This window comes from Schistocerca gregaria, chromosome 2 (genome assembly GCF_023897955.1).
Source record: "Schistocerca gregaria isolate iqSchGreg1 chromosome 2, iqSchGreg1.2, whole genome shotgun sequence".
Lineage (NCBI taxonomy): Eukaryota > Metazoa > Arthropoda > Insecta > Orthoptera > Acrididae > Schistocerca > Schistocerca gregaria.
Window position 1 is genome coordinate 103,523,798 of NC_064921.1, and position 24,366 is coordinate 103,548,163.

Sequence of the window (24,366 nt, forward strand, 5' to 3'; positions counted from 1 at the left end):
GTTACCACTTCATGTGGTCTGTTACAGATTTATCCCCTATTTCTATACATGCATCACTATGATGGTAGTCCAGGTACGCGATGCTATGAGAACTCATTTCCTTGATTTCAAAGAAGACAATATGTGATGGATGTAGCAGGAAACCTGGGCTACCGGCCAGGTGGAGCACATAGTACATAGTCTTCCTCTTACCGTTTGAGTAGTGATATTGTTATTTACGATGGAAAGTCTAACTGAACAAAGTAATTGGTAAGATTTCTGGAACTGTACTATGTAACAGTTGTTCAGTTGTCAGAATTGTTTGCAGATGCATTGTTGCAAAACACCCAGTGAAGGGCCGTTATGTACCTGCTGTAAAAAGGTTATTGAACTGTATGTCAAAGGCAGACACACATTTTCCATGTCCCCTCTCCCCTCCCCAAGGCTTCCACAACTCTTGTGGATAGGTACATGGCAAGCACGGGACCCCGAGCTAGTGCAGCTCTCTTCCCTTTCCACATACCTCCCTAACTCTGACCTCCCCCCCCCCCCCCCCCCCTCTTCTCCCTCTATTTGAGAGTATGTTTTGTGCTTACGTCCAGAGACTGATGCTTATGACTGTAAGACGTGGTTTCTCTTCTTTTCTCTCTACACTGAAAAGTCTCTGTCCTCACTTTATCCCTCTCTTTTCCTTGATTCTTCTCTTTATCTTTCTTTCTGCTGTGGCATTTGAGACGTATTCTCTTCTTTCCTTTTCTTTGTTCCTTCCTTTGTCTTTCCTTCCTCCCTGTGCGTGTCTGAAGGCTGACCCACATGTTGCCATGCGTAGCTGGTGACAGGGTAACGCTTAATTTCCCGCCGAGGCAGGGGTGATTGCCCGACCATGGTGATTGGTCCTTCCGTCCATTTCTCGGGAGGTATTACCTGAGGTGTGGACAACCACGTAAGGCAGGAGTGCCCTGAGAGAGGGTCCCCACTAGGAAGGGGCGGACCATTGGAGCCACCGGTAATCATGGAGGATACTTTTGCAGTGGTTTCCTCTACTTCTACAACTTGTGCCCACAAGAGAAAGTTAGACCAAACTCAGCCACGAACAATTTTTCCATCAGTGCCAAAGTTCCTGGTTGTTTCTTGGTCTGATGAAGCTCAAGTCTTCTCCACAGTCACCCCTTTCAATGTACAGAAAGGTGCCAACGCAGTTGCAGGTCATATCGGGTCTTGTTCCCATTTATAAAATGGCACCTTGTTATTAGAAACCGACAGTGCCCTCCAGGCACAAACATAGTTTCAAACTAACTGCTACACACCTTCCCTGTCTAGGTGGAAGCACACCGTACATTAAATTGATCATGTGGGACGATTTATACAAGATCACTCAACGGATTATCCAATGAGGACATTCAAAATTACCTGTCTGATCAGGGTGTAACGGCCGTACATCGAGTCATGAAAAGGAATTGGTGCCGACCCCGCTCTCTTCTTGACATTTGGCAGAGTTCAACTTCCATCGAACGCTAAAGTGGGGCACCCTTACATCCCCAACCCTACCCATTGATATCAGTGTCAGCAGTTTAATCATACCAGCCAGTCATGTTCCCAATATGGCAAATGCATTACCTGTGGCAGCGATGCCCATCAGAATGATTGTCACCCTCCATACCCTCATTGCATCAACTGTATGGGTATCCATGCTGATTTGGCTAGAGGTTGCCCTATTTTTAAAGATGAATGTATTAATCAGGAAATCCGAGTGAAAGAAAAGGTGTTCCTTCACTGCTCGTAAGTTATTTGCCAGTAGAAAACCCACTGTGCTCCCAGTGAGTAAATATAGCATTGTCCTCACCTCTCCTCGACCTAGTAAGGAGGTAGCCATGCAGACTTGCGATTTCACCTTCACTTCACAACCGTTGATTCCTCCATTATCTCAACGTCCTGCTTCCAAGAAGGCTCATAAGAAACAGTGTTTCTCTCCTTCTCCGCCACGGTGTCTCTCTTCTACAGCGCCACCATAGGTCGTCTTTCGTGTCACAGAGACGTGCCGCTGGCGGCCAATCAACCAGCTGATCACTGGTGGCAAGGGCTGCCCCCCAAACAACCTATGGATCAGGATCTTCTGCCTTTGGCTGAATGCTGTTCCACACCATCGGTCACCGGCTCTCAGTGGTCATTGAGTTGACAGCAACCTTGGTGAGATTTTTCCGTTTTCTGTCCACCCTGTGTCAATTCTCCATTGGAATACCCGTGGAATTTGCTCCAGTTGGGATGAGTTATTGATTCTCTTATGACCTTTTCCCCGGTCGTCTTCTGTCTTCAGGAAACAAAGCTATGTCCCCATGACCGCTTTGTCTTCCCTCATTTCCAATCAGTCGAGTTTGATCTCCCCTCTGTTGATGGCGCTCCAGCACACAGGGGACTTAAGATTCTTCTCCCTGAGATACACTCTATTATCACCCAATCCTCAAACAGTTCCTTCCAATCTGTCGCTGTACGTCTTTCTCTTTCTGGCTACACCGTCTTTCTCTTTACCATATACATTCCATTGTCCCCACCGAGGGCAAGAGCCGGTTTCCTTCATCTCCTTGGTCAGCTCCCACCCTCCTATTTGCTGGTTGGGGACTTTCAGCGCCCACCATTCCACCAAGCGGATCTCGTTCGCCTCGACACTGGGGAACCTACTTTTTTTGTCAGCCCCCGTGTCAACCTACTCTCATTTGACCTTTCAGTCTGTACTGTTGAGCTAGCTCGGCACTTTAAATGGTTTTCTCTTGCTGATACATACTCAAGTAACTTTTTTCCATGTGTCCTTCGATTACAGCCACAACTGCCATCTATGGGCCCAAGCTGATAGGACACTTTTCTCCTCTCTAGCAACATTTGATGACCATCAGTTTTCGAGCATCAGTGATCCGGTCACTCCTGTTATGGAAGTTATTCTTACAGCTGTGGAACGTTCAATACCTCGTAGCTCCCCTTTGCCACGGCGTCCCCCAGTTCCTTGGTGGAACGAGGCATGCCGTGATGGAGTGCAAGAGCGGAGATGAGCCCTTTGCGTTTTCCGCAATCATCTTGCATTGGCCAACTGTATCTGCTTTAAGCAGGTACGTGCGTGATGCTGTCGCACCATCCGCAATAGCAAGAAGGCAAGCTGGGACTTCTTTACCAGCTCCTTTAACACCTTCACTCCCTCATCTGTTTGTAGTTGAATTCAACAGTTATTCAGCACGTCTAATTTCTCCCCGATGTCTGGGACAACTGTCGCTCAAGATAACTTAGTGAACCCAATCGCAATTTCTAACTCATTGGGTCAACACTTGGCTGAGATTTCGAGCTCTTCAAATTGCCCGCCAGCCTTTCTCCTGAAGAAACGTGCAGCGGAAGGGTGACCTGCTTTCTAACGTCAAAATTCCGAAAGCTATAATACTCCCCCCCACCCCCCACCCCCCCTCGGGAACTCCATCACGCACACTATTCCTCTCGCTCTTTCACCCCAGGACCGGATGGCATCCAAGTCCAAATGTTTCTGTATTTATCATACCATAGTCTGCATTACCTCCTTCGCTTTATAATCGAATTTGGGCTGACATTACCTTTCCCAGAAAATGTACCTGCAAAGGACAAACGTCTCCCATCTACCTATTGCCATCTCTCTTTCAACAAGTAGGGTATGTAAGGTTTTGTAGCGTATGGTAAATTACCATTTACGCTGGTGGCTGGAGTCCCAAAAACTTTTAACACCTGCCCAATGCGGTTTCCTAAAGTATCATTCCACAGTTGACCACCTTGTTGCTATCTCCACTTATGTCATGAACAATTTTATCAGGAAACACCAAACATTAGCTATATTGTTTGATCAGGAGAGGGCATACGATACCTGTTGGAGGACAGGCATCCTCCGCACACTGTTCGCTTGGCACGTTCGAGGTCTGCTGCCACTTTTCATTCGTGAATTTGACGAGTTTACATTTAAGATGTGGGTGAACACTACTCTCTCCCGTAATTTCACACAAGAAAACTGTGTGCCCCATGGCTCCGTGCTGAGTGTTGTATTGTTTGTCATCGCCATAAATCCAATTATGGATTGTCTCCTTCGCAGTGTCTCGGACTCCTTCTTTGTCGATGATATTACAATCTTCTACAGCTCTCAACGGACCAGCCTTCTTGATTGATGTCTCGAATGCCTCCACTCACGGAGCATTGAAACTGGCTTCAGATTTTCTCCCAGTAAGATCGCCTGTGTAAATTTTTGGTGTAGTATGGACTTTTATTCACCTTCCCTACATCTAGGCCCTGTCGGCCCTCCATTTGTGGTTGTCGTCAAATTCTTGAGATTTATGTTACTGTGCTGGTCTTTCCATGTTTCATATATTTGGCTCACTGTCCGCAATCCCTCAACACCCTCTGTGTTCTGAGTGGTACCTCCTGGGGAGCGGATCGAGTGGTCCTCCTCCGCCTATATTGTGCCTTAGTGAGCTCGAAATTGAACTGTGGAAGCATAGGTTACTCCTCCGCACTGTCTATTCTTGTGTGTCTAGACTCTGTCCACCACCGTGGACTGGATTTAGCGTCTGGAGCTTGTTACACCAGCCCCATGGAGAGCCTTTACTCTGAGACTGCTGAACCTCCACTGTCCAATCAGCGAGCTGTCCTTCTGAGTTGTTAGGCTAGTCATCTGTCTTCCATGCTTGCTCATCAGACACATGCCCCCCCCCCCCCCTTTTTTTTTTTTTTTTTTTTTTTTTTTTTTTTTTTTTTTTTTTTTTTTTTTTGCCTCCTTGGATTTAGGGTATGCAGGCCACCCTTCCTCTCTACTGTCACTGGGAGTCCGCTTCCATCAACTGCTATATTCCTTTTCCTTCTAATTTGCTCTATGTGGACAAATGAAGGATGCCACATTTATTTACACTGATGGCTGAAAGACCACCTGTGGTGTTGTGAGTGACTATATTGTTGGCGACACCGCTGTTAGATTTCGGCTTCCCGACCAGTTTTCGGTTTTTACTGTGGAGCGTTACACTGTTTTTCAGGCTGTCCAATACGTCCGCCGGCATAAGTGGATACAGTATATTATTGGTTTGGATTCACTCAGCTCTCTTCTCAACCTCCAAGCTCTTTATTCTGTCCATCCTCTGGTCCACCGGTTTCAGGACTGCCTCCCCATGCTCCACTTGGGGATGTGTCTCTGTGGCATTCCTCTGGATCTCAAGGCATGTAGGTACCCGTGGAAACGAGGCAGCTGACATAGTGGCAAAGGGTACAGTCTCTCTTCCTCAGTCCGCTGTTCACATAGTTCCCTTTACCGGTCCACAGAGCATTGTATAGCACACACATTAGTCTACACTTCCCAATAATAAATTACAGGATGTAAAACCTCTTCCTGTGTTTGGACCTCTTCCTCCCGGCCTCATCATGAGGAGGAGGTAATTTTAACTAGACTCCAGATAGGACATTGTCTTTTTAGCCAAAGTGGTGATCCTCCCCCATTTTGTCCCCACTGCTTTGAACCATGGGCAGCGAGACACCTTTTACTTCAGTGCCCCTGTTTTCATCCGCTACTTACCCATTTACAGCTGTCGCCTGATCTATCTTCCCTTTTAGCGGATGACATGCGCTCAGATGATCATGTCCTTGATTTTAACAGTACCAGCGAGATGAAGTCCGTCATTTGAAGCTTTTTTTTTTTTTTTTTTTTTCCCCGGGGAAAACACCCCCCCCCCCCCCCCCCTCAATAGCAGTTCTCTCAGATTTCCTTTCATTTTTAGTTTCCCTTTCTCTCCTTCGAGAGCGTCGATCCCATTGCTGCCGATTTAAAATTAGGTTTTTTACACTTCACTAACTCACAGAATGAGTGCTTTGGTGCATAGAGAAATGTGTACCCAAAATGAACTAAAACTTAGATGTATAGGTGTCTTGATTTTCATTTTTATCACCCAGTGTTCAAGCTTGTTGTGGCGGAGCAAGATACCACATGGTATCTTCCTCTGAGCACTGTTTAAGCATTTAGGACACTTCAGCACATGTGAACAATTACTGATCTTTAATGGGCTTATGCTATTGCATCCATTTGGATTGGAGACTGTCATCTGGAAAGATGACTACTGCTTTGCTTCAAAAGTCAAATTAGTACAGCCATAATTTTCCATTAGCTGACAGTGATGAATATTGATTGTGTCAGTGAGTATAAATAAACATACAAATTATTTCTCAGCAGAACTTTAAACACTGAAGCTTATATAGATGGCATCCTGTACGATCCTAAATATAAACCAAATGTACTTTTGGGTGCAGTGGGCATCAATCTAAATAATTCAATGAGCGTCAAACCATTCCTGTCCTCTATGCCAGTTGCTTTACCCTAGCTAACTTCAGTATTCCATAGTATTTCATTTGTATGTAAAATCAATGACAGAAAAGACTCCCTAAAATACCAGATGCAGCTTTTCAGTTAGCCACTAAATTCCATGCAGAATATGATAGTGGATGCTCATCCACAACTGTAGATAATCACACATTGTTGAAACTTGTAACAGCGTATTAGAGTAAATGCTGCATCAAGGATCATGTGTACGTGCCTCCGCTACCAGCAGACCTCCCTGAATTAAGAAGCCGGATTGAAGCGGCTGTCGCTACAATCACTGAAGACACACTTATTAAAACTCTGCTATATACTTGATGCGTGCTGTGTGACAAATGGTGCTCACATTGAACATTTGTAAGGTTCTTGGTACAACTGTTTGAGTTGCTCTTTTATTTGATGTATCATTTATAACTGTAAGTTTATTATAATCAGTATTATAAAGCGTTAAAACCCCAATATTCATTTATAAACACCCTTTATTTGAAAATTGTTTCATGTGAAATGCATCAATTTTGTTGTTTGATTAATGGAGATGAATAACAGATAACACTGATTGTGTTTTAATTGGGTATTTAAATTGTGTCGTATGATCATTTACTGTCTTCTCAGTGGTCTGCACCAAGAGTTACTGGAGATTCTTAGGTGATTGGATTTAGCCTAATTACTTGACAACAAGTGAGGGAGATTTTATTTTTCTTTCTTCCAGCTCTGCCTTGTGAGTTGCTGCTCTTGTGAGCGGAGCTATCATGCTGAGTGTTTGGACCCTCCTTCGGAGAGACGCCCAAAAAGCCCTTGGCGGTGTAGGCACTGCCTTGCTCAGCAACAGCAGCAGCAACCGGAACAAAATCAGGAACAGCAAGTGCAGCACCACACTATTAAGAAGCCTCGCAAGATTGATGTTGCCAGCAGTGTTATAAAGAAGTACTCCAAAGTCAGAGAAAAAACAAGAGACATAAAAAATTACAGGTGAGAGACACTTACCTTTGATCTGCATTTGGATCTCCCCCTGCCACTGTTGCCTTCTAATCTGGAGATGAAGAGAATCTTTTATATAAGTCTTGCAGGAGGTTAAATATTGAGAATGTGAATTTAATAGAGCAATTTAAAAATGTGCGTAAAATGAGAACTGAATTTGGTAAATAGGCCTGTGGGACAGCAAAACACAGAATGTCCAAGTGACAGTTATCCTGAGTGCCACAGAAATTACTTTGCACGCTTCCTCATCAGCCATACCATGGCAAGAAAATGTTTTTAAGAAATTTTATTTAATATTTATTCAGTTTTCATTGCTTGCAGTAATTGTGTGTTGTGCAATTTAATCAGTGGTTTTGTGGTCCATAGTTTGCTTTGTGTAAGTTGATTCGAAGTGGAGCAGAATATTTTATTAAATAAGGGTTTGTGTGTTTCATATGTTGTTGTTGTTTTTTTAAATATCAAGAGGAGATAGGGTGGGTTGGTAGTGTTTTACTGGCATAGCATAACTGTAGATGCTCATGTTGAACTTTTTGTTTGATATGAGGCCTTTGATAAGGCACTTAAAAATTAATATCAATTAATATTTTATTTAATCTCATATTCATCTCCAAAGAGTTGAGATAAATTCAATGTCACACTTAAAATGTACATGTTGCCACTGTGCTAATTTACATTTTGCTATCCAGAGTGTTTCTAAATTTTGGGTTGCTTCTTGAGCTAAACAAAGCTTTGCCAGTATTTGTGCATTAGGAAATGCACTCCTCTTCAGCTCTCAGTGCTGTACTCCGTGAAATACATGAAATAAACTTTTAAGAAATTTGCAGTTAAATTGAGATCTTGACTAACATCCGTGTTTGCTTTTTTGAAGAAAATACATGGGTATACAAGATGAAAAATTTTCGTGTTATGGAGTTCAAGAAGCCACACTGGTCACGAAAGTTCATTGACTGTATGTAACCTCTGGGAGGGGAGACATAGTAAATGTGACTACCTACAAAGCAGTTACTCCATTAGGGCTGCGATTTTGGATGGCATATGTCTTGTGAAAAATATCACTGCAATTTTATTGCACACCATGTATTATCCATTATTTTGAGAGATTATGGCTCACTAAATGGATTACAAAGCACAGTGCATTTTTTATAATAATTGTGAATTATTTGGAAACATTGTTACAGCTACCATAACAAAAGGTTCACAAAGAGACAGTAAAATGATGGGATAGATAACCATAGATTTTATAGGCTACTGTAGGCTAAAACAAAACAGCCAGAAGTCTAAAGTTGAGTAAGAGAGTAACAGTTCCATGTTAATAATTTTCAGTGTTGTTTCTTTGGCTTAATGGCTATTCATCTGCTGTGTATTTTACTATTGATTAAAGAGGTTACGTGGATGCTACTAAAACTATACCAAGTACCTCACATACCACCCAGAGAGAGAGAGAGAGGAGGGGGGGGGGGGGGAGGCAGCTGCAAATTATTTAAGGAGTGAAGGTTAAAACTTACTGAATAGTATAGTTGTCGAAAGCACTGGAGGCACATAGACAAAACGGAAAGCTGTGCTAGTTTCCAGAATATCTCTCTCTCTCTCTCTCTCTCTCTCTCTCTCTCTCTCTCTCTCTCTCTCTCTCTCTCTCTCTCTCTCTCTCCGCTCTCCCCCCCCCCCTCTCTCTCTCTCTCTCTCTCTCTCTCTCTCTACACACACACACACACACACACACACACACACACACACACACACACAATAGAAACACAAATTGGGAAAATACCTGTGATTGGGCACTAGGCCTTTTTTTCCTCCAGCTTGCCACTGATTAGCAAGTATCTTCTTTGCTTAAATCAGTTGTCACATAAGTGTGAACTCTGCCAGATTTCATTGTTAATTGTTGTTATACCTTTCAAAAAACTTATAATTTGTGTTGTTGTTTCAGGTTATTGGCAGGTGTTCGGGCCACGAAAGAACCGGCTGCAAGTACTGCAACCCCCAGCAAGAAAGGAAAACGTGTATCTGATCAGTCTCCCGCTAACGACTCGAGCTCTGGCTCAGAGGAGGGTAATGACACAGCCGCTACCAGCTGTTACTCCTCTTCCTTCCTCTCTCAATCATCTGGTGGCTGCGGTGGTGGTCCACACCTATCCTCAGGGCCTGGGGAACAAAGCAGTAGGGAACAGAACAGGCTTGAAGAAAAAAATGATCGGATCTCTAAGGAGAAGCAGAAATTTTTCCGTTCTAGTGCGTTTTATGCTGTTCACAAATCGAAACGGGTAGCATCTCAGCATCAGGGCACAGGAGCAATGTCTGTTACTCAGAAAGTCAGTGTGGGGCCAGTTGTAGGAGGACATTGTACCAGTACCAGTAGCAGTAGCAGTAGTAGCAACAACAACAGCAGCAGCAGTAGCAGCAGCAGCAGCAGCAGCAGTAGTAGTAGTGAGGATGAGTCAGACTCAGGAGGCTCGAGCACAGAGAAGGGTAAAAGTCCAGCCAGCGCAGTAGGTGCCCTTAGTGCCTCACCACAGGCAAGCAGAGTGAAAGTTAGTACCTCTCTGTTTCACCCGTCACCTCAGAGTGTGCAGAGGCCCAGGCCTTCTAGGACTTTCCTGTCCCCAATTACCAGTGTCCCATCCACAACAAGTATCAGAAGCTGTGCACCTTCCAGCAGCCCTCCTTGGGGTTTTGCTGCAGCTGCTGCAGCCGCAACTGCCGCAGCAACAGCTGCTGCAGCTTCAAAAGAAGATAAGAAAGAACCTTCCAGTACAAAACTTGCTGGACCTGTAGAGCCCAAGTTGCCATCGTTTCATGGGAGAACAAATGTAGAAGATAAGAAGCAGTCGGCAAACACATCTATAGCCAGCTGCTTGAAGCAAGTCACACCACTTAGACAAGAAACTTCCTCACATGAAAAGAGGACATCGACAAGTGCTTACAGAGTACAACCTGGGTTTGGGCAGTTAAAGGGTCTGTTTGATGGGCTGAGTCATTTATTTACAGCACCTTCTCACAACAGAAAACGGACTGTGGGTAATGTGAACTATAGTCTCAGCAGGCGCAAGAAGGACAATAAAGAAAAAGTACAACCAAAACCTGAAGATAAAGAAGTTCTGTCTCATGAAACAAAAAAGGCTACCCTCGAGACTGCCCGAAATGATACTGCTTTTGTAAATACAACAAGAGATGTCAAAAAATCACTTGCCAGTACAAGATCAGATGGTGTCTCCCCTAAACAAAGTGTTACAGGTCCAAGTAAACAAAATTCAGCTTTCCAGCGTGACTCTACAGCTTCTGTCTCACCTGTGTTACCTCCAGTGAGTGTACCTTCCAGTAGTAGAAAATTTGCCAGACTTGGTATTTTTGCACCCAGCAGTGATTCTGAACATTCTTCAGCTGCATCCATTTCTTCTACATGGAGTCAAATGACACCATCTCGTTTAGTGAAGACAGCTGTCAGTAGCAAGAGCTTAGAACAAGAGAGACGAAGAATGCTGAAAGGAGGTGCTTTCTTTGAAGGTGGTCTTATGTCTGGCTTAGGATTGTTTGGATATATGGTGGGACATACTCTCCCTTTTCCCTTTCTCCAACCATCATTGTCTCAGCCTTCTCAACATTCTCAGGAGGACCCAAAATTGAGAAAACGTCATCTCTCAGAGGAAGCCACCCAAACCCACCATCGCTACCACCATCACCACCACAGATACCATCCAGTACCAGTGCCATCCACATCCATCGTGCTGCCACACAAGCAGACGGGTAAGAAACCCACCATTCCTACTGCGGGTTTATTTAGCCTCCTGCTTCTTGTAATTCACTTACTCTCCCCTGTAAAACTTACTTGCTTGGAGAAAAACCCTTTTATTTATCACATAGAAGTGCAAGCAAAGTTCTCCCTGCAAGGAGTGAATGGAGTCTTGGAGCGGAATGGTACTGTGTGTGTATGTTTTGAATACCCTAGCATGTTGTGGTGTGCGGTGGCATTGTAGAAATCGTAATCCTTTCCACAATTATCCACTAAATGGGAAAGATGGGGAGGAAGGTCACTTGACTGGGTGCTGGCTGGCAGATTTGATAACAAAAAACAGAAAGAAAAAAAGTAATCTCTTCCCTGTGCTCGTACTTGGCGTGGCTTGACTTGTCTGCTTTAAATGTGGATCGGCACTTTCTTTCTTGATATTACTTGATTATTGAGGAAAGGTATAGGTAAAAGCTGTTCTGCTTTGCAGGGTTCAGGGGCTTCTATATATCAACAAGGAGTTTTTCAATCCATTGTTATCACTTACCAGTTACTATCTGAAGTCTGATAATAAGTGTATGTTTGGTATGGATGTGTGATTGTGTGCACATATGTGTGTGAGCATGCATTTTGGCATGCTTGCATTGATGTATATGTGCATCTCTCTCTCTCTCTCTCTCTCTCTCTCTCTCTCTCTCTCTCTCTCTCTCTCTCTCTCTCTCTGATACACACAAAAACACACGCAGTGTGCAATGTGTATGTAAAAGTGTGTGCACGCACTGGGTTTATTGCTTTCATTTCTCACATTCTTGATTGGGTCAAATTTGCTTCCTGAATTTGTGCTTCTTTGTCCAGTTATGAGTACACATTTCAGCGATTAGATGATTTGCATGTTCAGTATGTGGCGAATGGTCTAACTCTTCTTTAACATTTCACCCTCGCCTTACATAAATAATTCACTTTCACCGTACTAAAATAAATGCTGCTTGCTGGCACCTATTCTCCAAAATATACCACCAGTACCTGCACTGAAATTAGTTAAATTAGTCCTTAATACAGTAATCAGTTAAACTGTTGTAGATTATTAAGTGGCATACAGGCCATTAATAGATATAAATATTTATATCTTATAATTTATATATTTAAAAACATTCAATTTCTGTTTGTTAATCCTATGTAGTATCCTATGTCAGAAAACAGTTTTTCGTGTGATGGAATATCAGGAGAAGAATAGTAATCTGTTGTGGAGCAAGTAGTCCTACATATTTAGTATTATCATTCTACTGATAAAATTAGACGTTATAGTGTCAGGGACTGAGAATTTTATTTACGATTGAGTTTATTGATCTGTTAACCATTCATAACTTGAAACATCACAATGGAAAATTTTGTTTGCACTTCTTTTATATCAGGTAATGTTGGAGTGCTCTTTGTGTAACCTTAAAACTTATGACATAAATTTGAGGCTCTAGCCAGTGTATTAAAATCAAAAGCTTTAGTAATAATATGATAGTACCTTCAGTGTCTAATTTCAACTGCTTAGTAGACATTAATGAGGCAATCCTTTTCAGTATTAACAGCATTTAATGTTGCAATTTATGTTGTACTGTAGTTAAGTCTGTTCAGTTTTTACCATTTAATAAAAAAAACTGTCATTTTAAGCTATGAGATTGAATAGAGAACATTCTTGGAGTGCAAAAATATTTGAATAGAGAACATTCTTGGGGTGCAAAAATAGATATTTAGTGAGAGTAATTTGTAATAAATTTGCCACATAACCTTGGTATGAAGCAGCATTTACTAAGTTTGACACACACACACACAAATTTTGTGGTGTGCATTCATTCAAAACAGCCAACTTAGTTGATATATTTGACTTTTAATTTGTGTGTTTTCAGAATTTAAGCATCATATTTTATCTCGAGAAATGAAATTCAGATCATAAAGATAAGTTGTTTTGAAACTGAATGTAGAAGTTATAATTGGGTTCCTTATTTACATCTAAGAGTTTCTGTTCATTAAAATATCATTATCTCCATGTGTTTTTGTAGTTTTAATTTTTTTAACCTTTCCTTTGTTATGGTCATTGGGGAAAATAAAAAAGAATAGTAAGGAAATTAAGAACGCTGGAAGTTTTGGGAAAGCAAAGAACATTTCTGCATCTTTCCAGAGTATCCTTCTATTTTAGAAATGTGTTTGTGCCCCTCCTCAGACCAGCCAGTGACAACTCCATGATGTCATATTGAGAGGATTGTTCAGACACACTCCAGAAACAAACAGCTATTGTTTTTTAGAAAGGAGGAAATAAAATTTTGACTGTGGAATGTATTGAATGTAGATGGATTTGAGATAACTCGTTAAATGCTCATATTGCTACAGTGTGAGCATGCATGATGTTGTCGTGCGAGTTTCTCCATCTCATTCCTGTCATAAACACTTCCCAATAAATGTGTCTTCAATATCACTATCCTAAAATCCTTTAACATGGTTTGGGGGCAGCCACTACACCCCCTTAAGAGTGAAGAAAGAGCACATTCCTTGCTACCATGAAACTGAGTTTGATGTACTACTTTATGCACTAGAGTTACACCCAGCAAGAATTTGTTGCCAGTGTTTTCAACACTAAGCCATTGTTGCTGAGGTAGGCGGTGTGGTATTCACTGACCACAAACTACTGTGACATAAAAAACTCTTACCAGATCATGGTTGTCAGTTCGAATACCTTCAAATGGAAATGTGGGTGCAATGAGCAGTTCCCTAAGACATTCCCTGAATACATAACATACTTACATTTGTAATGCCTGTTGATAAATGTGCGCATTGATTTTTCAGAAAAAGTTCTTTCATTTCTAAATTAGTGAGCCAGTGTGACTAACAAAGTAATGAAATGAAATCACTCAAAGAAATGCGGGAAGTCGAGAGTTTTAGCTTCCCAGCTCTGATTAGGTTATCAATCAGAGCATTAGAGCTGCTGGTGAAAGACAGTTGAAGCATTAAAAGTCAAGGGTATCTGAAAATCACAACGTAACACTCACAAACAAATACATAACTGTGAGAAGAGCCACTGATATTCTGTTGATCATGACAGTTCAGACCTTTCTACCACATTTAATGCCCAATCTTGTTGAAATTATAATATATTAAATTTGGTACTGTAATGGAAAGTCGGCCTTGAGCACATAGCAGTGGACTGGAAACCACTGTTTCTCAAAACTTCCAGAATGATGTACTTACATGTAAATTTTTATGTTGTCTCATGTTAATGTAATTGTACATGTATGCCATGGTTAACAGGACTGTATGTTTCTATTTCAGATGAAGTTGTTCCTGAACCTAAGACACTTCCTCCAGGTGTTACACAGAAGGATGTGACATTATACAAAGAAACTCGTGAAAGAGCAAATTCAGTAAGTAATACTGATTTGTGTATTAGTACCAAGTTCATGTGCTTTATTGTGTATTTAATTACCAGCAGTTTTGAATTGTTAATCTTTGTCAGTATACTTCTGAAAGCTTAATTAATAGTTTTTTAAATTTAAAAAGCCAATTTGTTTCTTTTATGTGGTATGACTAAAGTTACTCACTTCTGTAAGATACAGATAAATCATAAGTGACTGAAAGATGTCGGCAACCAGCCACAATAAACAAAGTGCTCAAATAGTTGAAACTGTTATGGACTCAGTGGTTTCTTGTGGTTATATTTTGCAGTTTTTTTTATTTTTTTTATGATGTCACCATAATTAAAGTAACTAGGAAAGGGGGGGGGGGGGGGAGACAGAGCAGTTTACCCATACATTTTTGCACAGTGGAACTGCTCCAACATAAAATGTGCATTACACTATCTATACTTGAACATAAGGTTTAGAATGGGGCAGCTGATGGTGCTGTTAGTGAGGTTAAACAACTAGGATATTCATTTTCTAGATTAAGTGCAATGGAGGAGCATAGGTACTTCGGATGCAGGTTAAATCCAGAGATGGTTAAATGGTCTCATTGTTTATAGAATGTGCGAACATTTCCTAAACACATATTTGACATTCACATTGTCAAACAAAGATGCGTAAAGGTTACAAACTGCTCTGTTGGCCAGTATTTGATGTTAAGATTTGTGAATGTGGTGTATCCACAAGGGATAAACTATAGGGATACTACTAAGGCTGGTGTGTGACACTGTCATATTTCTTTGTCAGTTTTGATATGTCAAAGAAATTTGATGGTTTAATACGGAACTTTATCAAATCTCACCTTTTGTCAAATAAATATGATCAAATCTAGGGCTTCGCTGTTGGTTTTATCATAAAAGTTGTTTGTCTACTGTTCACTGCAAAGTTAAACACAACCCCTTGGAACATGGGCATAGCTACATGTATTTGATGTCTTTTTAGTGTGTTTGTAAACATGGCTTCAAAGATTGTGTGTTCCTTAGTCTCTTTTTTAATAAACTTGCTTCGACTAATGTGGGCAGCGAGCAAGGGGTGCAGTGCATGCTATTAATTGTGTGTTGATGGGCAGGTGAAATATGCTACAGGTGACTTCATGTCCACAATCACAGCTACCGTCATCCACCTCTACATTTGGAAACTTTTCAGCAAGCCTTAATACAGGATGCAGTCACACTCCACAATAATAAATAATAATAATAACAATAATAAAGCTCTCCATTCTATGTTTGTTTTTTAACTCTGGATGCCACAAGTTAAAAAGTGGTTCATCTGTTTAGTACTTTTTATTAATTTTGTACTTGCTGGAACACTAATTCCATAATTAAATTATTCAAAAGTAAAACAGCTCTTATGCCCATATAGTATACTAAACATTTATTTACTTTCACATATTCCCTCTTCAGTTAATCGCTTCACACATTTCTAGAATTATTTTGGTTAAAGTGCAATGTGATATTACATCGCTGTTTTAAACTAAAGTAGCTCTTTCCTGCATCAAGAAATCACAGTATCGTAGTTAGCCTGTCTTGTGCACATATAGCATTTCTCAAGAGAGTATTCTGTTTTGTAATATGAGAAGCCACTTTATTGAGCAAATACTGAAATACTCTCTCATCCATTTGTAAGAAATTTGTATTTAAGGCTTGACATCCCCACTTGCAGCTCTTGTAACAAATTTAGCTGAATGCTTTTATTATCTTGACATACTACCTATGGCTTAATCCAAGTAAGTTTCCTTTTTTTCCACCCTTTTTTTCCCGGATAAGCATACAATCCGATTGTATTACTAGCAGCTGCAGCACATAATAAGAAATTGTTGTCAGTCATCTTGAAATTTGACAAATGTTTGATGATATTTCTTTGTCAAAGAAATATGATCGTACAATACCGACCTAATCTTCTTTGGATTTGCAGCTTTTGCAGTAGCCATGTGCAGACAAAATTACTGGATATCTCGTCCACCAGTTTTGCAAACAACTGTTTTTCATATGAACCCAATGATTGTTCCACAAAGGTGCTGAAACATGTTTGGGTTTGTGTAAGGGGCAGACCTGATATCCAGTGAACTAGGAATATTGTTCACCATTTGTAAACTGGAAGGACAATTTTGCAGTATGTGCTGTAAATCGACGGCAGATTACATGTCAGGAGACATCTCTGTTCATAGATGGATGCCACTTTACAGCAGATGTTTACTGAGAAGACAAGGAAATTAAATCTGTTGATCAATAATCTCTGGAATAAATGTATTAAAATGGGGCAGTGATCGTGTGTTTGGTGAATTCAAGACAGAGAGACCTCAGTGATGTTTCTCTTGGTAGACCTTGGTGATCCTTCTCTGGTACTTATGTGACTATGCTTGTCCTCACAATAAAAAGTTATTTTCATGCCTTGTTCTTCCTACCTGAATCACATGGTGAGTCAGGGTGTTCTTTGGACTCTTATTGCTGCTCAAAGCATTCCCCTGACCCATAGTGTGCTGAGAACATGGAACTTGCATAAACATCATTATCAGTAACAACATAGTATAATACAGCTTACCATAGTATGTAACATAATTGAGACAGGACCTTTAACTGTTAAGGAAAGTGGTACGTCAAGTGTCATGTAAGTGAAAACTGAGCTACTGTCTTCCAATTGAGTCATGAAAGCATGCTTCACCGCCTGATTTAAATCTTGAACTTGTTCGTTTTTCCAGGCTTTATTGAAATTTTTCCGGTATGCCGTGTTTATCATGTCCTCATATCAGGTTGAGTCCCTGCTTATTTGCTACAATTCCGCTGTGCAGTAACACGTTGAAATTACTGTCTTCTGTCTCATCTTTTTCTGCAACAAGCAGCTGCTTAACTTTCTCTGTGATTTTTAAAACTTGACAGGCATTCGTCACAAGGTAATGAAAGAGAAAGTATGAAGATCTTCTTATGTGTAGAATTAAATACTATCTAATAATAACAGGGCCAACGGCCTTACTGCAGTGGTAACACTAGTTCCCATCTGATCACTGAAGTTGAGCACTTTCGGGCTGGGATGGCTGACCATCTGGTCTGCTGAGTGCTGTTGGCAAGCCGGGTGCACTCAGCTGTTGTGAGGCAAATTGAGGAGCTTCATGATTGAGAAGTAGTGGCTCCGGTCTCGGAAACTGACATACGGCTGGGAGAGCACTGTGCTGACTTCATGCACCTCCATATCCACATCCAGTGACGTCTATGGTCTGAGGATGAGACGGCGGCTGGCCGGTACTGGGCCTTCAGGGCTTTTTCAGGTTGAGAGTTTAATAACAACAGTGTTCTTCAGAGTTAGAAAGATGAAATATTTTGTATCTGTTATACTCCAGGTTCCACTTCATTTCTAAGTATTAAGTGTCTCCACATATATTGTTAACATATTGAATTTTCTTCTAGGCAACACCAGCGGTATTACCTAATGTGGATGCACCAGCCACATCTAGTGGAGTAGTTTCTCCTTCAACAGCAGCAGCCCAGCAGAGGTGCCCTGCTGCTATTGAATTTGGCCAGTATGAGATACAGACCTGGTATTCCTCACCGTACCCGCAGGAATACGCCAGGTACGTCACTGAATATATTATAGTATCTTTTCAAAGGTGATGTTACATCTCCCGCCAATTAATTTAAGATGCATGATTGTTAATTAATTTTAGTTCAACATTAAGGAAATTCCACTGATTGTATAAGTGAAGGTAAATATGCCAGTGGTTACAGAATGAGAATACATGTACCATAATTTTAGGCACCAAATTTACTGTGGATTGATTTATAAATGGTTCAGCACCAATTTAAGAACTTCTGTTTGGAAAACAGCTCTATAGAAATTGTTGACATGTTTGTTGTATTACACAAATTGCATCATTTTATAAAATTTCCAACAGAAGACCAAATGAGAAGTTGTTTCAGTTGTGTACTCATAGCAGTTGACATCACACCAGTCATTTTACAGATGGTGAGTGTAATAGAATAACTGAAATATCTGCAGCCCTCTCTGTAAATGCATACAAACATCCAGTGTCATAGAGGAATTACGTTCACAGTACAGTTGGATACAGCTGTATGTATAGAATTAAATTAACTTGAGAGTACTGCTGCTGTACTGGCACAACACATGTAACATCACCACAATGAATGTTTCACTCCACAGTGAAGTGTCCACTGATCTTAAAACTTCCTGACAATTTAAAACTGTGTGCCTGATCGAGACTCGAACTTGAGTCGTTAACCTTTCATGTGCATGTGCTCTACTAATTGAGCTACCCAAGCAGGACCCACACCTCATTCACACAGCTTCACTTCCACTTAATACGTCTGCAAGTTTCGTATCAACACACACTTCGCTGCAGAGTGGAAAGTTTAGTCTGGGAACATCTCATACACTGTAGCTCCACCATGTCCCCACAGTATCGTTTCTTCCAGGAGTGCTGGTCCCACAAATTTCACGAGAGAACTTCTGTGAAGTTAGGAAGGTAGGAGATGATGAATTAGTGGAAGTGAAGGTGAAAGTGAAAGTACAGGTCATGGGTCGTGCTTGGATAGCTCGGGTGTTGAAGAGCACTTCCTGCCAAAGGCAAAGCTTCAGAGTTAGATTCTCAGTTTGGCACACAGTTTTAGTTTGCCATGAAATGTCATGTGTAACATTGTTAGTAGCCAACATTAAGTGACAAACTTCAACTATTGTAATTATCACCACCACCACCACCAATATTTTGCACAATGGCAGCTGACATTATGAGAAGTTTATTGTATTATTCTTTTATTTTTTTGTGAAATTTTTACAAACAGGAGCTGTCGTGAATGCACATATTTTTTGATAATATTTTTACTAATAATTACGACAGCATCTGTTTTGTGAAAAAAAGACCCCTGTTGTGCAGATGTTTTGTAATAAACTGGCAGCAGGGTTTGCTAATTTGAATAGTGACAAATAGGAACTGAAATGGTAACCCAGTTCCAATTACATGGGCTTCCTGGTTAATTTCACAGTTACTAATTGATGTGGAACTCTTAAACACCATCCTCAACTGGCTAACACCCACTCAAAGTATCATCAAAAGGTGCTGTTGTTGATGTTCGGCTGTTACAGAATTTGCATTACAGCAAGTTACATTACTGAAAGATGCGACATTTGCATGAATTAATTGTGCCTTGTCATGCATTCTTGTAGTACTTCTGCTAAATTGCTCATTTTTTCTAGGTATTGAGGAAAGGCAGAGATCACTAAGGGACATATCTTATCCATTATTAAGCTGTTTGGCAGTTCACAACATTTCAAGCAAAGCAGATGCTTAAAAAATGGAGCAGGTCTCTTTGTTTGTCTTGGTACATTGTGTTTCATCAGAGTCAAAGTATTTTCATTATGTTTCATGCCACTAGTACTGGGCATGCATAACCATTGAAAATTAGTACCTCCAAATGACTTTTCGCCACATTGAAAGTGTCCATATCCTGCTGCAACGTATATTTCTGTAATTCAGTGGAGTTGTTGGTACATAAATGGAGTCTAATATTAAAGACTAACAGCACCTGCTGTTTCCTCTCAGTCTGCAGTTTAAAAAAGTTCTGTGGTATTTGTTGTCAGAGTCTTATCTCTGGGACATAACATAAAAGTGCAGTACTTGGAATGATGCCCTGGGCTTGCATTCAGAAGTGTGCTCAAACCTCCTTCTGATCATCCAGATTTAGTTTCTCTAGTATTTCCCTAGATGGATCAACGTAAATTATGAAATCGTATCTTGGACAGTTATCCTTCCCCATACTTTGTGTATTCAGATGGTGCTGTCTTTAGTGACCTCATTGCCAGTGGGACTCTAAAAACAATAATGTTCCCCCTTTTTACACTAGTTTTGATCTTTGTCATGCACAATTTAAGATTTAGGGCATTCTTTTGATTACATTTTCTGCTAAGTGTGTGGAAGAAAATCATTGAGTTTGTTTCAGACATCGTAGGTAAACTTCCTTGCACCAGTGTGGATTTCAACTAAGATTTTGTATGTTGCCAAGCATTTGTTATATTTGTGTGATATTTGTTGATCCTATTTACATGCACATATTTTTCTGTTTTTCCAGTTAACATTATATTTGCACTTACTTTTCTGTAATAATAATCAGATTTTTTGCTGTTGTAATTAGATACAGATTATGTATAAAAGCTACATAATTATCTTCAGTAATTATTAGCCGTGCTTAGATGTTCATTAATTAATTTCATATTAATTTTTATGTGAACTTAAATTGAAACTGTATGCTTCGCACTTCGCGTTAATGTATGTGTGTGTGTGCTCATGTTTAAGGTCAATAACAAAACATTTTTTATTGCAAAATTTAACTGTGATGAGTTATGGTATTGCAATATTACATATGTCTTATTTGTTGTTTTTAGATTACCAAAACTCTTCCTCTGTGAGTTTTGCCTTAAATACACAAAGAGCAAGGCTGTGTTGGAAAGGCATCAAGATAAGTGTACTTGGAGACATCCTCCAGCTACAGAAATCTACCGTCACAAAGATCTCTCTGTTTTTGAGGTATTTCATTGAGAAGAAATAATATAAAAGAACATGCTCTGCTGCTTTTGTTAATTGCTGTAGTTACTTGTTGTGGCAATTGAGGAAATATAATAATAAGATAAGTCAGAAAAAGCTTACTGTGTACTTCATAAGACCTCTTCATTTAAAATACTGTCACCCCTCCCTTATTATTACTTGGTATGTGACATTTTGTCCCTTTGATAATAGTGTTCTTTCTTTTTGAAATTATTTGAATGAATTCCTCATCTTTTTCCATCTCCATTCACACACATGTGCTCCAGTCACATCAATCTGGCCACTGCATATGTTAGACATCAATGTGCAATAACCACTCACAGACAGCAGGTGGCAACACAAGCAGTGGAGGGCATATAAAACTTGTCAGGGAGATGAGGAAAAAGTGCAGTCGTCATCGTAATCTGGAAGTGGAACGATTTACTTAACATCGATTAGGGCATGGTCATTGGCTTTCATGCCAAGGGTGGAAACGTATCCAAAACAGCTAAGTTTGTAGTCTTGTAGCCTTGGTTAAGGTGACTGTGCTTGACAAAATTTCACTATCCAAAACCAGCACCGAGGCAGCTATTGTGCACTGTGGCCTATAAATGACAATGGCGACTGTTGACTGCGGTGATATGTACAGGCAAATAGATGTGCATCTCTTGAGAAACTGAACCAAGAGGCTACCAACAACCAGTCACCAAAAGTTGCTGCATATTGGCCTCCACAGTAGGCTCTTATTTCATGCACCTATACTGACTTCGGTTCATCAATGACAAAGTCTGGGATTTGCACACCAATACTACAACTGGACTTCAAATGAGTGAAAACAGGTGGCGTTTTCAAATAAATCGTGTGTATGTTCCATTTGACAGACTGCTGTTGGTATGTATGGCATGAAATGTGTGAAAAGAAACACTGTGCAACAACATTATTGCCTGTGGGATGTTTTTGCACCATCGCAATTATCTTGTAATTCTGGAAGGCACCATGGATCAACACAAGTATGTGTCTATCCTTGGGGACCACATACGCCCCCTACATGCATGTTTTTACCTCTGCAAGATGGGATCTGTCAGTGTGACAATACGACATGTCACACAGCTCGCAGTGTACGTGCGTGGTTTGAAGAGCACCTGGACGTGTTTACCATACTCCCCTCGACACAAACTCCCCACTTTTCATGCATGGATCCTCAACTGAGAAACCTAGTGAAGCTGGCTGTGGCACTGGAGTTGGCATGGCTCCACATCCATCAGACACTTTCAGAATGTCATTGCCCTCTTCCTACATGTCTCACAGTGAAGCACTGCAAGAAGTGGTTACTCTGGCATTTGAGAGATGGTCACATTAATGTGACTGGAGAGTGTATAATTATTTGTCTAGATCAGCCGAACTTAAGACTGACCATCTCTTGATTTAGTATGTGTTAACGTATGAGAGGCATTTTAGGATAAAGTGAGGAAGATGTGGACAGCAGAGGAAGAGCGAACATAAGCTACAGGATGTGGGGTGGGGTCCACCAGAGGTGGTCTATATGCGGGGGCGGGGGGGGGGGGGGGGGGTTTACACGTACGGAAGTAGAGGTGACAGAGGTACTGGACCAGTTGGTGCAGTAGCGTGCAGCTTGTGTAGCAATTGAATTGTCAAGTTCACAGTTGAAGATACAATTTTTAGGGTAATCGCAGAACTGTTCGTATATATTGTGGCCCTGTTGATATGATATACGGAATGAATGTTTCTGTCACTGGTAGGGGCTGGTGGATGGACATTTGGAACTGAACATATCTACGTCTACTTATACGCTCCGCACGCCACCATACGGTGCGTGGCAGAGGGTACCTTGTACCACTACTCGTCATTTCCTTTCTGGTTCCGCTCACAAACAGTGTGAGGGAAAAATGACTGACTGTATGCCTTCATATGAGCCCTAATTTCTCGTATCTTATCAAATTTTTGTGGTCCTTACGTGCTTTGTATGTTGTCTGCAGTAGAATCATTTGGCAGTCAGCTTCAAATGCCAGTTCTCTAAGTTGTCACAATACAGACACTTGGATCAAATGTGGCAGAATTGCCTGTGTGGTGTTAGATTGGGAGCTGTGTAGGGTGGAGGTTGTTAGGATACAGAATGCTATTTAAGTAGAAGAAATTGGTGGGCTATTATTCTACCCAGTCCTGACGAGAAATAGTTGAAGAGCTTAGCTGAGGTTTTTTAACGCTTGGGTCATGTTGATACATACGAGAAGTTCGTGTAAAGTTAATGAAAATCATAACTCACTTCTGTGCAAAGGAGTAGGAACTGTATAACATTTCATCACAGTCTTTCTGTTACAGTAATTTCTGATAGCAATTACATCTGTTATTTCTAGTTTCTACTTCATGAAATGATAAGGTACCTTATTCTAGAAAATGGGTTGAGTTTATCCTTTCTGTTGCTCTAGTTTTTTAACTAACCAACAGGTTTAAGTTCTGTAAATACTGTACATTTAGTCTGCTTGTACTATACTATAATAGTGAGCTATAGCCATCAAGTGAATTTCATCATGGCTCTTAATGTAGAATTATTTTCCTGATCAATAATGAATGAAGGACCCATATATTAAGTATTACATATGTTGTACCATATTTACTTGATTATAAGACAAGGTTTTTTCCCAAATTCATGATTTGAAAACTACAGGGTCACCCTGTATTTGCATATTAAACTCTTGATGCTTAGGTTAATGGTTTTTCATTGTTTGGTAGATTGCTGTGAGCATCATCTTGTATTTACACATGAAGCTTGGGCTACTGAGATTATGTGCAGGTTTATTTTAAAGAATTTGGAAGGTTAAGTAGGGCAAACAATACTTGTGCTCAAACAGGTTTGAGATTTCCCAATACATCAAAGTGCTCAGTACTGTATTGACCTCCCTTGACAACCATGAGACATTAGACTCGAGCGGTGATAAGTCAAGGGATATGCGAGAAACTATGAACTAGCCTCCACAAAAGTCTATTGCTCTGCTTAAAATTCGACAATTTTGTAAAATGCAGGATTACATAGTAAGAAATTCTATCTTCTTACAGGCTCTTGTTGTATTGGAACAGTTCTGCAATAAAAGTTCTAATACATGTTTAGTTACTGAATAAAAACATTTATGGCGTTTGTTCATAAATTTACCATTGAAAGGTGAAAATGTTGTCCTTCAGGAACACAGGAAATTACGAACACGAGCCAATATTTTATTTGATTGTGAGGTATTTTAATGATTGAGCAAATGAGTTTACAAATAGGAAATTCAGTTGCTGTTTACATATTAGAATACCTGCTAAAAAGTTACCATCTTTTAATCGGTTTTAGAACAAGTTGGTGACA

At 40.5% G+C, this 24,366-nt stretch overlaps 1 protein-coding gene across 4 annotated transcripts in view; it reads left to right on the forward strand.

Annotated features, from left to right (window-relative positions):
• The window catches only part of LOC126336441 (histone acetyltransferase KAT6B), a 241,790-nt gene that overhangs the window by 173,810 nt on the left and 43,614 nt on the right, over positions 1–24,366 (forward strand). For 2 of the 4 annotated variants that reach the window (XM_050000140.1, XM_050000141.1), the window contains exons 4-8: positions 7,041–7,300; positions 9,240–11,053; positions 14,349–14,440; positions 17,878–18,041; positions 20,864–21,005. In XM_050000140.1, coding sequence (XP_049856097.1) covers positions 7,041–7,300; positions 9,240–11,053; positions 14,349–14,440; positions 17,878–18,041; positions 20,864–21,005 — 2,472 coding nt within the window. The remainder of the gene's footprint in view (positions 1–7,040; positions 7,301–9,239; positions 11,054–14,348; positions 14,441–17,877; positions 18,042–20,863; positions 21,006–24,366) is intronic. The other 2 variants (XM_050000142.1, XM_050000143.1) reach the window with 1 other exon arrangement.